At 37.1% G+C, this 16,310-nt stretch overlaps 1 protein-coding gene across 1 annotated transcript in view; it reads right to left on the bottom strand.

Moving 5' to 3' along the window:
- Positions 1-16,310, bottom strand: part of LOC126113546 (phospholipid scramblase 2-like) — a 142,596-nt gene that overhangs the window by 85,794 nt on the left and 40,492 nt on the right. Inside the window, exon 8 of the mRNA XM_049915019.1 lies at positions 1,578-1,795. Coding sequence (XP_049770976.1) covers positions 1,578-1,795 — 218 coding nt within the window. The remainder of the gene's footprint in view (positions 1-1,577; positions 1,796-16,310) is intronic.

Here is a 16,310-nt window from a genome sequence, read left to right as displayed (position 1 = left end):
TGTGACAAGAACAAGTAGGGATCCTATAGTAGTTGCACACTGAAAAAACAAAAAAACACTTACATTACTAAGTAATGTTATTGAAAATCAAGGAACATCCACAAAATGTCAGAAAACAGTACTTCTGACAACAGACTTAAGGCTATATGGAATGGAGGGCAACAAGAGACAAGACTATCAGCCACAGAACAAGACATCACTATTGAACTGAATGGAAGGGCTATAAATAATGATTCACAGGTAGCAAATGTGTTTAATCACCATTTCATAAATGTGGTAGAAAGTGTAGGGGCAAACAGTTCAAGCGCAAAATCACAGCAGTATGCTGAAAATACAACTTTTATAAAATTATAATATGTGAACAGCAACTAAATTTCTAATTTGCAACCCACTTAGTAAATCATAACAGTCTCTCATAATAAAATAAAATATCAGCTGGATTCAGAATCAAGTAATGTTTTTGGAAGGATAACACTTCTGCATTTGAACGTTAATTATACTTAAAAACTGGTATTAATGTTTGTGCACATTATCCGTACTTTTATGAGAACTTCTATTGCACACATGCCTAGATACAAAATGAGTTTATAAGATGATAGAATTTAGCACAATTTCCTCCTGTGTTTCATAAAATAGTCAAATATTAAGCAGAGCAATAAATAGCTGTAGCAGCTAGTTCATAGTTTCTGGCTTATCCCTTGCATTAGCACAGCACAAGTTGAATGGCATGTGATAGTTCAAGTAATGTCAATAATTTATCCAGCACTTTGGTATATCAGAGAATCTTGGGCCTGTTCGAATGAAACTAGCATTTCACCAGGCCAGCCCTTCTGAATTCTTAAAAATAAATCTGAAAATGACCTCAATAGACAAAGCTTCATCTGTAAATCTAAGATGACCCTTACAAACAACCTCAGAAAAATAATTTCATCTGAAAATATAAGCCAACTCTGAATTTAATGAATGGTGGATTTGGGAAGAAACCTCTTCTAAGAGTCAGGTAAATACTACATCTGTAAATCCAAATATGCTGCTATATTATAGAAGTAGTGGCTAATGAAGTGTGTCTATGATTTAGTTTTGAATATATTAATATTTCTAGTTCCCTGATGTCTGGTGACAATCTGTCAAAATATTTGCACCAGGTTATAGAAAAACTATTTCAACCCTAGACATGCATATGTAATTTTCATTGACTATTTTTACTCCTAGTATTATGGTTGCAAATTTCATACTTCATTCCAAATCCATTCTTATTAACCACAAATGCCATTAAATAGTACCTTGTTCATTAATTGATTTTGATTCTCTATGGGTCTCTTACCTTATATTACTTTTTATTAGTCACTGCTTCCCTCCAGTTTGCTCTTGCTATCAATTCTTAAGTGATCAATTTACATTTTCATTCATTTTTGTAACAATACATCTTTTTTGTGATGTGATTTGTCATTGTGTTAAGTGTACAGATTACTAAACATCTGAACAAATTTAATTTTTCCCTTAGTCATAAGTCACAATTGGAAACTAATTGAAACAGAAATAAAGATAATAGAATTTGAAACGTTATAATTATGTACCTGCAGGTAACACCCACAACAGCAGTTTGCACATGCCAATTTCCTTTTTAATAAAATTGCTTGCTGGCGAGTCTGATCAAATAATTTCATGTAGAAGCCTCTTGATGAACCACAGAACATGCGTTGTAATGTTCCTGAAGCTTCAGCAGCATAGTAAAGAACTTCTCCATGTGGTACTTTTACAAGATAACGATTTTCAGACTCAACAGTTGCCAAAACTGAAATAAATGAAGAATTATTCAAAACATTTTTTAGTTTAGAAAACTTGTTGTGCTTCTTGTCAAAGAAATTTAATTAAAGAGTATGTAAAATATTTAACTTTCTTCAGGCTGACTGCCTGCAGTTATGCCATAGGATTTGTCTCAAAGTCTAAAAACATAGAAAACTAATTATTAAAATATGTAACAAATACTAGTAACAAAAATAGGTCGAAGTATTCAAGTTATGTAAACAGTTTAGTGGTTCATTATATCATCATAGACATATTGCTACAGACAAGACTCAGTCATTAACTGATTCTTTATATTTTATGTCAAATGAGCACATCCTACTACTACTACTACTATGATACAAATCAATGTTTCCAGAATGAAATTTTCATTTTGCAGTGGAGTGTTCACTGATATAAAATCCATGTTTCCAAAATAATTCTAGCTTCATGGTTCATTCATTCATTGTAATTCAGACAGCCCATTAAGAATAAGAATGGTTAGTGTACAGAGTACTGATAAGATAAATTGTACACTGAAAAGTGAACCAATAATTTATCCTAATAAGGATAGGGCTGTGAAGTCCTACCTAACATCAAATCAGATGTACCAGTACAAAAATAAATGAACGAATAAAATGAGTATCTGAAAAATTTTCTGTCCTCATCGCATGGGACATTTTTAGGGCATATTGACAAGCAGAATTCCTCTTACACGTGGCAATAGTGCTTTCCATCAAAATTAGATGATAATCCATGTTAACACTGTTACATCACTGTTACTGTTGTGCTACTGGTGTTACTGTAAGGAACTATAGATGCCAGAATTCATAAAATTGAAGATAAATTAACTGTTCATGAAATACTAAAACTGTTTTGAATTTTCAGAAATTTAGTTTATGTCCCAGTTTTGTGACCATTTGAATAGTGAAGGCAGGTCATCACTCTTATGGACAGTGATAGTATTCACATCTGGCCACTAAGTAAAGCTGGAGATCATTATGATAGGAATAGTATCTACAGAAGATTAGAATTAATGAGTTGACATCAACATATGGTAGAAAAATAATACACTGCAATCTCGGCTCTATAGCTCTCCTGAGGTAACATGCTTCTGGGATGATTTTTCACACACACAGACACTGCACTGTTTTCTGTTTCTCAGGAACCTTAGAGACCAATTCAGTACACAATCTAAAAAATTTAGGAGTCACATTTTTGTTATCAGTGTGTCAATGTTGGTGGTATCTTATGATTTGCTGAGCTCAACTAATTCTAATATTATGATGTCATAAGTTTCTTCGGCTAATTAACATGATCAGTTGTCATAATTAGAACAAAGTACAGGCTATCATATTTACAACTAACCAACTGATACTTCTATTAAAAGAAAATTCATACAAAAAACTATTCAATCGAGAGACAAAAATGTTGCCCTGTATTCACCTTGAGAAGGTAAAATGTTTGCTACTGCTTACAGACACTTACAAAAATGAAAGAAATACCACTGTCCCTCTAACCTTGGGCTCTGGGTCAAGTCAAGCTGAAGTTTTCTGTCTGAAAAAGCTTGCATAACTTATTTCAGATGTGAACTCAAGAAAATACTGCAGAAGATTGTTCAAAGAACTGGGGATACTAAACGCGGCTTCACAGTACATTTTATCTTGATGAAAATTTAAAGTCCCTTTTAAGCACTTCTCAATCTATTCACTTTATAAGCACCTAGTAGTTTCAAAAGATATGATAGTATCATCACTTTTCGTTTTGTATGTGTCTACCAACTGTACTAAACATTTCATCTTCCAAGATAAAAATCATACAGAACATTCATGCACAGTTTAAGCAAAACGGACCATGGCAAACAAGAATAAAGCTTCACAACAAATTACCTGTCCTTATTAAACCATGGACCTTGCTGTTGGTGGGGAGGCTTGCATGCCTCAATGATACAGATAGCCGTACCGTAGGTGCAACCACAACCGAGGAGTATCTGTTGAGAGGCCAGACAAACGTGTGGTTCCTGAAGAGGGGCAGCAGCCTTTTCAGTAGTTACATGGGCAACAGCCTGGATGATTGACTGATCTGGCCTTGTAACACTAACCAAAGCGGCCTTGCTGTGTTGGGACAGTGAACGGCTGAAAGCAACGGTAAACTACACCCGTAATTTTTCCCAACGGCATGCAGTTTTACTGTATGGTTACATGATGATTGCATCTTCTTGGGTAAAATATTCCAGAGGTAAAATAGTTCTCCATTCAGATCTCTGGGTGGGGGCTACTCAAGAGGACGTCATTATCAGGAGAAAGAAAAACTGGCATTCTATGGTTCGGAGTGTGGAATGTTAGATCCCTTAATCGGGCAGGTAGGTTAGAAAATTTAAAAAGGGAAATGGATAGGTTAAAGTTAGATATAGTGGGAATTAGTGACGTTTGGTGGCAGGAGGAACAAGACTTTTGGTCAGTTGAATACAGGTTATAAATACAAAATCAAATAAGGGTTATGCCGGAGTATGTTTAATAATGAATAAAAAAAATATGAGTGCGGGTAAGCTACTACAAACAGCATAGTGAATGCATTATTGTGGACAAGATAGACATGAAACCCATGCCTACTACAGTAGTACAAGTTTATAGGCCAACTAGCTCTGCAGATGACAAAGAAATTGGAGGAATGTATGATGAAATAAAAGAAATTATTCAGATAGTGAAAGGAGACGAAAATTTAATAGTCATGGGTGACTGGAATTCGGTAGTAGGAAAAGGGGGAGGAGGAAATGTAGTAGGTGAATATGGATTGGGGGTAAGAAATGAAAGAGGATGCCGCCTGGTAGAATTTTGTACAGAGAACAACTTAATCATAGTTAACACTTGGTTCAAGAATCATGTTCAAATGTTCAAATGTGTGTGAAATTTTATGGGACTTAACTGCTAAGGTCATCAGTCCCTAAGCTTATACACTACCAAACCTAAATTATCCTAAGGACAAACACACAGACTCATGCCTGAGAGAGGACTCAAACCTCCGCTGGGACCAGCCTCACAGTCCATGACTACAGCGCCTTACACAGCTCAGCTAAACCCGCGGGGCAAGAATCATAAAAGGAGGTTGTATACATTTAAGAAGCCTGGAGATACTGACAGGTTTCTGATAGATTATATAATGGTAAGACAGAGATTTAGGAACCAGGTTTTAAATTGTAAGACATTTCCAGGGGCAGATGTGGACTCTGACCACAATCTATTGGTTATGAACTGTAGATTAAAACTGAAGAAAATGCAAAAAGGAGCGAATTTAAGGAGAAGGGACCCGGATAAACTGGCTAAACCAGAGGTTGCACAGAGTTTCAGGGAGAGCATAAGGGAACAGTTGTCAGGAATGGGGGAAAGAAATACAGTAGAAGATGAATGGGTAGCTTTGAGGGATGAAGTAGTGAAGGCAGCAGACGAGGGCTAATTGAAATCCTTGGGTAACAGAAGAAATATTGAATTTAATTGATGAAAGGAGAAAATAAAAAAATGCAGTAAATGAAGCAGGCAAAAAGGAATACAAAAATCTCAAAAAATGATATCGACAGGAAGTGCAAAATGGCTAAGCAGGGATGGCTAGAGGACAAATGTAAGGATGTAGAGGCTTATTTCACTATGGATAAGATAGATACTGCCTACAGGAAAATTAAAGAGACCTTTGGAAAATGAGAACCACTTGCATGAATATCAAGAGCTTTGATGGAAACCCAGTTCTAAGCAAAGTAGGGAAAGCAGAAAGGTGGAAGGAGTATATTGAGGGTCTGTACAAGGTTGATGTACTTGAGGACAATATTATGGAAATGGAAGAGGATGTAGATGAAGATGAAATGGGAGATATGATATTGCGTGAAGAGTTTGACAGAGCACTGAAAGACCTGAGCAAGATGCATGAGACAGGCGAAATACCCTCAGACTTCAAGAAGAACATAATAATTCCAGTCCCAAAGAAAGCAGGTGTTGACTGATGTGAAAATTACCGGACTAGCAGTTTAATAAGTCACGGCTGCAAAATACTAACATGAATTTTTACAGATGAATGGAAAAACTGGTAGAAGCCAACCTAAGGGAAGATCAGTTTGGATTCCATAGAAATATTGGAACATGTGAGGCAATACTGACCCTGCGACTTGTCTTAGAAGCTGGATTAAGGAAAGCAATACTAAGTTTCTAGCATTTGTAGACTTAGAGAAGGCTTTTGACAATGTTGACTGAAAAACTCTCTTTCAAATTCTAAAGGTGGCAGGGGTAAAATACAGGAATCGAAAGGCTAGTTACAATTTGTAAAGAAACCAGATGGCAGTTATAAGAGTCGAGGAGCACGAAAGGGAAGCAGTGGTTGGGAAGGGAGTGAGACAGGGTTGTAGCCTATCCCTGATGTTATTCAATCTGTATATTGAGCAAGAAGTAAAGGAAACAAAAGAAAAATTCGAAGTTGGTATTAAAATCCATGGAGAAGAAATAAAAGCTTTGAGGTTCGCCGATGACATTGTAATTCTGTCAGATACAGCAAAGGACTTGGAAAAGCAGTTGAACGGAATGGACAGTGTCTTGAAAGGAGGATGTAAGATGAACATCAACAAAAGCAAAACAACGATAATGGAATGTAGTCGAAGTAAGTCGGGTGATGCTGAGGGAATTAGATTAGGATATGAGACACTTAAAGTAGTAAAGGAGTTTTGTTATTTGGGGAGCAAAATAACTGATGATTGTTGAAGTAGAGAGGATATAAAATGTAGCCTGGCAATGGCAATGAAAGCGTTTCTGAAGAATAGAAATTTGTTAACATCGAGTATAGATTTAAGTGTCAGGAAGTCATTTCTGAAAGTATTTGTATGGAGTGTAGCCATGTATGGAAGTGAAACGTGGACAATAAATACACTCCTGGAAATTGAAATAAGAACACCGTGAATTCATTGTCCCAGGAAGGGGAAACTTTATTGATACATTCCTGGGGTCAGATACATCACATGATCACACTGACAGAACCACAGGCACATAGACACAGGCAACAGAGCATGCACAATGTCGGCACTAGTATAGTGTATATCCACCTTTCGCAGCAATGCAGGCTGCTATTCTCCCATGGAGACGATCGTAGAGATGCTGGATGTAGTCCTGTGGAACGGCTTGCCATGCCATTTCCACCTGGCGCCTCAGTTGGACCAGCGTTCGTGCTGGATGTGCAGACCGCGTGAGACGACGTTTCATCCAGTCCCAAACATGCTCAATGGGGGACAGATCCGGAGATCTTGCTGGCCAGGGTAGTTGACTTACACCTTCTAGAGCACGTTGGGTGGCACGGGATACATGCGGACGTGCATTGTCCTGTTGGAACAGCAAGTTCCCTTGCCAGTCTAGGAATGGTAGAACGATGGGTTCGATTACGGTTTGGATGTACCGTGCACTATTCAGTGTCCCCTCGACGATCACCAGTGGTGTACGGCCAGTGTAGGAGATCGCTCCCCACACCATGATGCCAGGTGTTGGCCCTGTGTGCCTTGGTCGTATGCAGTCCTGATTGTGGCGCTCACCTGCACGGCGCCAAACACGCATACGACCATCATTGGCACCAAGGCAGAAGCGACTCTCATCGCTGAAGACGACACGTCTCCATTCGTCCCTCCATTCACGCCTGTCACGACACCACTGGAGGCGGGCTGCACGATGTTGGGGCATGAGCGGAAGACGGCCTAACGGTGTGCGGGACTGTTGCCCACCTTCTTGGAGACAGTTGCGAATGGTCCTTGCCGATACCCCAGGAGCAACAGTGTCCCTAATTTGCTGGGAAGTGGCGGTGTGGTCCCCTACGGCACTGCGTAGGATTCTATGGTCTTGGCGTGCATCCGTGCGATGCTGCGGTCCGGTCCCAGGTCGACGGGCACGTGCACCTTCCGCCGACCACTGGTGACAACATCGATGTACTGTGGAGACCTCACGCCCCACGTGTTGAGCAATTCAGCGGTACGTCCACCCGGCCTCCCGCATGCCCACTATACGCCCTCGCTCAAAGTCTGTCAACTGCACATACGGTTCACGTCCACGCTGTCGCGGCATGCTACCAGTGTTAAAGACTGCGATGGAGCTCCATATGCCACGGCAAACTGGCTGACACTGACGGCAGCGGTGCACAAATGCTGCGCAGCTAGCGCCATTCGACGGCCAACACCACGGTTCCTGGTGTGTCCGCTGTGCCGTGCGTGTGATCATTGCTTGTACAGCCCTCTCGCAGTGTCCGGAGCTAGTATGGTGGGTCTGACACACCGGTGTCAATGTGTTCTTTTTTCCATTTCCAGGAGTGTAGTTTGGACAAGAACAGAATAGAAGCTTTCAAAATGTGGTGCTACAGAAGAATGCTGAAGGATATATGGGTAGGTCACATAACTAATGAGGAGGTATTGAATTGGATTGAGGAGAAGTGAAGTTTGTGGCACAACTTGTCTAGTAGAATGGATCGGTTGGTAGGACATGTTCTGAGGCATCAAGGGATCACCAATTTAGTATTGGAGGGCAGAGGGGAGGGTAAAAATCATAGAGGGAGACCAAGAGATGAATACACTAAGCAGATTCAGGAGGATGTAGGTTGCAGTAGGTACTGGGAGATGAAGAAGCTTGCACGGGATAGAGTAGCATGGAGAGCTGCATCAAACCAGTCTCAGGACTGAAGACCACAACAGAACAACAACATTAAATTCAAAAGACTGTATGATATACTAAAATGTGGCAAAATATACTAACCTAAAAACAAAAACTCTGCAATAACAATCTTCAAAATTATTGAAATCAATTCAACCACGAGGACTTGAAATATGAAAATTTCAGATTCAAGTGTCAGGCCCCTAGACAAAAGAAATGGAGCCAGATCTACAATAAAAAATAAGTAAAGTAAAACATTTTTTGTAATGTTACTCCTCTCACATCTTCAGAAAAGACTTTGCTTATTGTTGACAATAGCTGGAAACAGGACGAAGGGGGAGATCACATTTATCACAATAGTATCGTTCTTATTTAGCATAGTTCTTTATGCTGAGATAATCTGTGATTTGTTGAAAACTCTCCTTATTGTTTTGAAATATTAGCTGCTCACTGTGGCCCCAGCTAATATATAGCATATCGTCAATGTAGTTCATTAGCTTTGAATCCTGCAGCTGTATCATATCATTCACACATAGAAGCAAAAATGATCCAAGTATACTTTTCTGGGGTTTTCCACAGTTGAGAGATTTGTGTGCTGAAGGTTCTTACCTTCATTCTTATAACATAATTTAGCAAATGGTCTTCTTTCATGGAGATAAAAAAGTAAGTTCATAATTTCAATAAATATACTATAAGATTCACAGAATCAAAGGCCTTTCACATATCTAGTATGTTTAGCAGTTCATGGAAAAAGGTGCTGTGCTGTCATGGTGGATCACTCTTCTGAGATTTCATGGTGTATGTTTTTTAATATGTTGTATTTACAGAATAAAGATTCCATTTGGTCAAGAAGTCAACAATGACATGATCATGTAATTTGCCAAGCAATGAAATCAATGAAATTGGTCTATAATCACTTATGAAAGTGGCTGCTCCTGCTTTATAAACTTATCATATCTCAGTAATTTTTAAAATGCCAGGTAAGGTCCCCTGGGTAACTGAACTGATCATTGAAAGTGTTAGTGATTTTATTAATTCTTTTTTTGCATTATTTAAATTATGCGGGAGGAACATATCATAGCTGTCTTTTTAAATATTTATATATTCCTGTTTTATGACTTGTTCCACAACCTTGACTGTCTCTTCATAATGAATCCATGAAACGAAAAGTATGTATAAACTTATCTATTTTTGTCATAATAAAACGTGAACTGCTTGATATTAATCAGTTGTACACCAGTTCAAGTAGGCTATCATCTGAGCTGTATGAAGTTGCATTTCTGCCTTTCATTTTCTTATGTGATCAGCAAACATTAAAAACTTTTAACAGTCTTTTAAAGTCAAATCATATTTTAAAGACATTGCAATGTCATTTGTATAGGTTAGTAACAGGAGGAGATTTATTAAAGGATGCTGTGTGATTTTCATTTTATGTTTCCTCATACTGAAAGTTTCAATCCTGTGTTGCACTTTTGTCATTTTGTTATGCAAAAGTTATGATATCATTACCAAAATTTTTTATCTAGTCAGAGGCCTTTTATGATGAACACAGCAATGTATGTCAGAAAGCCCATATATTAGAGGATGACTTTGCTTTTTAGACAAAAAAATTGTTTTCTTCTGCACAGACTTTTTACACTGTCAAAACAGTTTGTGTTATACTTCACAAAACTTTATTAGAAGATTTAGAAAACACTGGAAAGTGCTGAATCAACCAATAATACAGGCCAACGATGGATAAACATTTTTGCTGAAAATACCTTGTTATTATGTTTTTTAGCATGGGAAATCAGAATATCATACTTTTTACAATTAAATTTATTAAATTAAGCGATTTTCAAGGAATTTAACAGCATTTTTTAAAATTAGGTGTAATGAATGTAGATGACGTTGGTAGCACTGCTGAAAAACATTTGCTGGCAAAAAAGGTCGATTCTAATTTTGTGTTAACAGATGGTGTTTTGTTTACTGTCAACCTAACCTTACTTTCCCATTTCCTGTACATGTCCTCAGCACAATGTCTAATTGTGGTTGTAAAAATTCTGCTGACAATTTTTGTTACATTTGTGGTGAATTTGTGATGAAAAAAACACCAAAGAAACATTACAGACTTTCTGAAAAAGGGTTATTTTTCATACTTCGGATCTAAACTTGCTGATCAAGATAAATCTTGGGTGCCACATATAGTATGTTATGTGTGTGTTGAAGATCTGAGAAAATAGTCCAAAAAGGAGAAAAGAGACTTTAGATTTGCTGTTCCTATTATATGGATGGAGATAGAAATCATTCTGATGATTGCTACTTTTGCAGTGTTGATATTACTGGTCATAATTCGAAAAACAAGAAGCTAACCTTCTGTCCACCATCTGACCAGTAGAGCATGGTGTAGATTTGCTGGTTTCTGAACAACCAGATGATTTAAATGCTATTCCAGTAGAAGTATTTTCTGATGTACAATGTTATTTAGATGAACCAGATGATGATGAATTCCATTTAATACAGAAAGTCTAGTGCCCAAATTGTTTACTCAGTCCAAGCCTAAGAATTTGGTTAGTGATCTGGGCTTAACAAAAGAAGAAGCAGAATTGCTTGGCTCTAGATTAAAAGCAAAGAACTTATTGGCAGTGAGAACCAGCTTATTATACATGTATAGAAAGAGAGAGCACTAATTTTCCAAGTTTTTGCATCAAGAAGGTGATTTAGTGTACTGTATGTATCAGACATTTCCGGTCTGATGAATGAGTTTGGAATAGAATACAAAAAGGAAGACTGGAGGCTGTTTATTGATTAATTAAAAACTAGTGACAGAAAAATGCTACCAAGGCTGCTGGACCATCAATTTATTTATTTATTTATTTATCTCTTGTTACGATGATCCATGTTGTGACACTATCTCAGGATATGGAATGTGTCAATTTTACAAGCTTTGGGCCAGAATTTATGGTAATACATAAAACAAAATATGATGTATCATGCAGCGTAACTTGCTGTGACAGTGTGAGAGAGAGACAAAGATATTGTTTATTACTGTGTGGCGGTCAGCGCTCACATAATTATTCTTAGGATATAGAGTTTTTTTGTTCTTGTTAAGAGTAATTTTAGGGGAGGAGAGCCATTCTTGTGATGTAAAAAATCGACGCCATTGCGAGTTTTTGATTCACATTGTAAAATATAAGTGGATATGGAAGGAAATCAGTTAATAGAACAATAAATTATTGTTCATTTCAAGAAGGTACGGTTTATTATACACCCAGCGATATACTGCTATTGTGATTTACTAATAAAAACCAGCTAAGAACAGTTCCGATGGGAGCGTTCAGTTCTAGTGAAATAGTTCAATGTCTTCTTCAGAAAAGAAGTCACTTCATGGATCATTCAAATCCACAATAGTAACTGGACATTTCTCAGAACTGAAAGCAATCTGATTGCTATGCAACAGAGTCCCGAAGAATATTTCTCCGTACTTTGGTTACCACTTTCAGCTCAACACGGTATCTGCAGAAATCTGGAGCAGATTTCTACAACAGCGGAAGCGTGTAATCGCTATCAGTTTCACATACCGCCCTGTATGTATTTACCCACAACAGTGAACATACAGTTACTCACATACATAGAAAGACAATACTAGGTGGTGTGGGGAAACATTTCAATATAAAGGCCCTGTAGAGCTAAACAGTAATTAGCCTAGTAAGGAAGGAATCTTTATAAAAACAAAAACAGTAACTTAGGTCCCACTACAAAAAATACATTTTAGAGATAGATAGAGATTACAAAACAAAAAACAGTAAACAGTAACTTAGGTCCCACTACAAAAAATACATTTTAGAGATAGATAAAGATTACAAAATAATAAGTGTTACAGAGAAATAAATATTGCAAAATAATATGTTTACAATAAAAATATACGCTATTACAAATACAAATTTGGGCATACATTTGCAATTTACAACACAATAAATGTTAAACACTGTAGTTCAGGAACTCTTCTATTGCACAAAATGATCCTTGCAATAGGAATTGCCTTAAGGTTTTTTTAAACAAGATATCATCATCTACCAAACACTTAATTCTTAAGGGAGGGCGTTGAAATCTTACAGCCACTGAAATGGACTCCTTTCTGCACCATACTTAGATTTGGCTGTTCATAGTGGATTTCATGTTTTCTTCTAGTATTGTGACTGTGATATGCACTATTCAGTTTAAAGATGAATTTTTCTTTCATTATGAAGCACATCAACGAGAATATATATTGTGCAGTGGATGTAAGTATTTCAAACTTCTTAAAAAGATTCCTGCATGTGGCTCTAAGATGGACTCCACACATGATCCTTACAGCTCTTTTTTGTACACACAGTGCTTTTTTAGCCAGTGGCTGATTTCCCCAAAATATAATTCCAAATGCCATAATTGCATGAAAGTAACCATAATATGCTGACTTCATGGTTTCCATATTTCTATAAGAAGAAGCAATGCACAGTGCATATGTTGCTGTACTTAGTCTTTTGCATAGATCCACAGGGGACTACTGTTGGTCACTTCACCAAGAAGTTCAGCAAGTGACTCATTGTAGAAAAAGCTACACAAGAAGCTTGAAAGACAAAAGAAAAAGACAATACAAACCAATTCCAGCTTACAAGTGCAGCCTCTCTTGACACATATCATTGTTTTAAGTAGCTTACTGTAAATACAAACTGTAACAAAGCATTTCATTAATTTCCCCATTTACTGTATAGCATAGGATTATTATACTATATAATAAAAAAGCATATTGTTTGAAAACTACGGGTGATACAAAAAAAACTAAAGCTAGGTTTGGATTCAGCTCATGAAAATCTATAAATATCAGCTATCAAAGTAAAAAAAGAGTTTTTTTTTTTAAATTCGTTTTCCTGTGTAATTAAAATAAAATTTTTCCTTCATTTCATTTTTAACAGTGGGTGTCCTATAGCATATTTAAAAACCATAGGAAGTGGTTTATTGAGTATACCAGTTAAGGCTCATGAAGATTTTGAACTGGATGCAGTCACTTCTTCTGATTCAGAGGAAGCCTCTCACCCTGCAAGATATGGGCATTCACAGAGGGAGATCACTGGTAGTTGGCTGCCGCATTGTTAGGTACGGAATAGGATCCCTTAGGGATCTGATTGCTGAGGAGGTGACGAAAACCAGTGTGAACTCTAAGTGCATACCAGGGGGAGTCATTCCAGATTTGGAATGGCTGCTTCTAGATGCCATGAAAAGCACAGGATGCAGGGAACTCCAGTTTCTGACTCATATGGCTACTAATTCTTCATGTTGTTTTGGATCAGAAGAGATTCTTTCTCGTTTTGGATGGCTGCCGCTGTCTGAGATGGTAAGGACTGTCAGTCTTGCTTATGAGATGAAGGTAGAGCTCATCATCTGCAGCATCATCAGCAGAACTGATTGTGAACCTTTAGTACAGAGCCAAGTCGAGGATCTGAATCAGAGGCTTAGATGGTTCTCTGATCATGTAGGTTGCAGATTCCTCAACTTACATCACAGAGCAGTGAGGTGTTGGTTTCTGCTTAATAGGTCAGGGGTCCATTACAAGCAGGAAGAAGGAACTATGTGGAATGTACTGAGTGGTTTTTTAGGTTAAAGGATTTTGAGAAAGTACAGAAAGGGCTTCAGTCTCAAAAGGTGCAAAGTAAACATTGGATTAAGGTAGACTAGCAACAATTGGCATTGTAATTATAAAGGGAAAAAACCAAAGTGCCAAACACTAATAGAAAGCATTAAGACTCGAAGTTTTACATATACTAAAAGCTGGCTCAAGCTCAAACAAAATTTTTACACGGGGCCTAGTGTTCAGAAATTTTGAATTAAATACAGTTGGTGGTTCTATGATTTTTACTTTTAAAAGTAGTTTACGTTGTAAAGGAATTGAAGCAGATAGTTCCCAGGAGTTAGTATGAGTAGAGGTTACACTTGACAACCAGAATAAACTAATAATTGGTTTCTTTTACTGATCCCAGGATTCAGATGATATAGCTGCTGAGTTGTTCAAAGAAAACATGACCATTGTTTCGAATAGGTACCCCACTCTTACAATTCTAGTTCATGGTGACTTCAATCTACTCTTAAAAAGTTGACAAAAATGCATATTTAAATTCAATGGTAGGCATAAGATACCATCTGACATTGTACTAAATACTTTCTCTAGAAATTAATTTGAATGATTAGTTAATTATATTAGCAGCTCACTCAAAGTGTAAATATGTTACAAAAACATACTTGACTTCTTAGCAACAAATAATCCTGAGAAAATAGGTAGCATCATGACAGGTACACGCATTAAGGACTACAAGCCTTGCTGTAGTGAGGTTGAATATAGCACCACCCAAAACCCAGCAAAAATAAATGGAAAATGTGTCTGTTTAGAAAAGTAGATACAAATTCACATAACACCCTTCTAAGTGAAAGTTTTCCTTTCTGCTGAACTAACTAGGTAAGTGTAGGCCAGATGTGGCTTAAATTAAAAGCAACATGATGGAAATTGAGAGATTTATAACAAATACATCAACAGGAGCTGCAACCAACTGCCACTATACAAAAAACATCAGAACACTGTTGAAGAAGCAATGAAAACAGCATGAAAAATTCAAAAGAATACCAAATCTCCAAGATTGGTGATGTTTTATTCAAGATCTGAAGCTCAAAACTTAGTGTGAACTTCAATATGAGGTGCTGTTAAAAGTTCACACAGCAAAATTCTGTCTCAAAATCTGGCAGAGATTTTAGTCATACATATAGTATACTGCTAGCAACAATGCCTAGAATGGTAGAGAAATAGTGCAAATGTGGTTTTATGAACCCTCTGAAGTGCTCTTAAGTGTGAATTACAGAGTAGTTATTTAGATGTAGACTCAGAAATCAAAAGCAACTGTAATTCAAACATCTAACATCACTATTAACCATGACATTACAAAAAGTGAAGAGAACTTCACTAAATCAGACAATAAGAGTTGCAAGGGACAGGAAAGCTATTATTTTCATTATTTCATTAACTTCATTCTTCTCAGCATGCAACTTTTATGGCAAGGGGATTCACATATCATTTACTGTGCAGTCATTAACATTTCTTATTTCATAGAGAGACCTTCAGTCACTTCCTGGCAATTATTTTCCTATTTGCATCATCAGAGATTTGGTTATCCAGAAATAGGAAGTATTACTCCAACTCACACCAGTACTTTGATAATACTGTTCATAAAGTCATAATTTTCACTTAATGTTCGCCCTTGGTTTTTCATTATTTTCCACAGTCTTTCTTCCTTCACTTTCCATGTGTGTGTGTTGTGCTCTTCAGTCCTGAGACTGGTTTGATGCAGCTCTCCGTGCTACTCTATCCTGTGCAAGCTTCTTCATCTCCCAGTACTTACTGCAACCTACATCATTCTGATTCTGATTAGTGTATTCTTCTCTTGGTCTCCCTGTGAAATTTTTGCCCTCCACGCTGAACTCCAATACTAAATTGGTGATCCCTTGATGCCTCATAATATGCCCTACCAACTGATCCCTTCTTCTAGTCAAGATGTGCCACAAATTTCTCCTCTCTCCAATTCTATTCAATACCTCTGTAGCCCTACATAAAAAATATATTTCTGGCCCTCTGGTGGTATATATGTTATCTTTATTGATATTGTTGTTTCATCTAATTTCTTCTGGTTCCTAATATTTTTTTCGTATTTTAGACTATGTTTATTTTACCTGTGTTTCCATTAACACTCCATTAATTGCTGAGATTTATTTATAATCGCCTTGCCTTTGTCTTCTACAATAAAATTTAACATATGGTTCTGATTATTTTACCATATAATTTTGTCTTTCACATATATACATGAT

The sequence above is a fragment of the Schistocerca cancellata genome, chromosome 1, assembly GCF_023864275.1.
Source record: "Schistocerca cancellata isolate TAMUIC-IGC-003103 chromosome 1, iqSchCanc2.1, whole genome shotgun sequence".
Lineage (NCBI taxonomy): Eukaryota > Metazoa > Arthropoda > Insecta > Orthoptera > Acrididae > Schistocerca > Schistocerca cancellata.
Note: the sequence above shows the minus strand (reverse complement) of the source record. Positions and strands in the feature narration are given on the sequence as shown.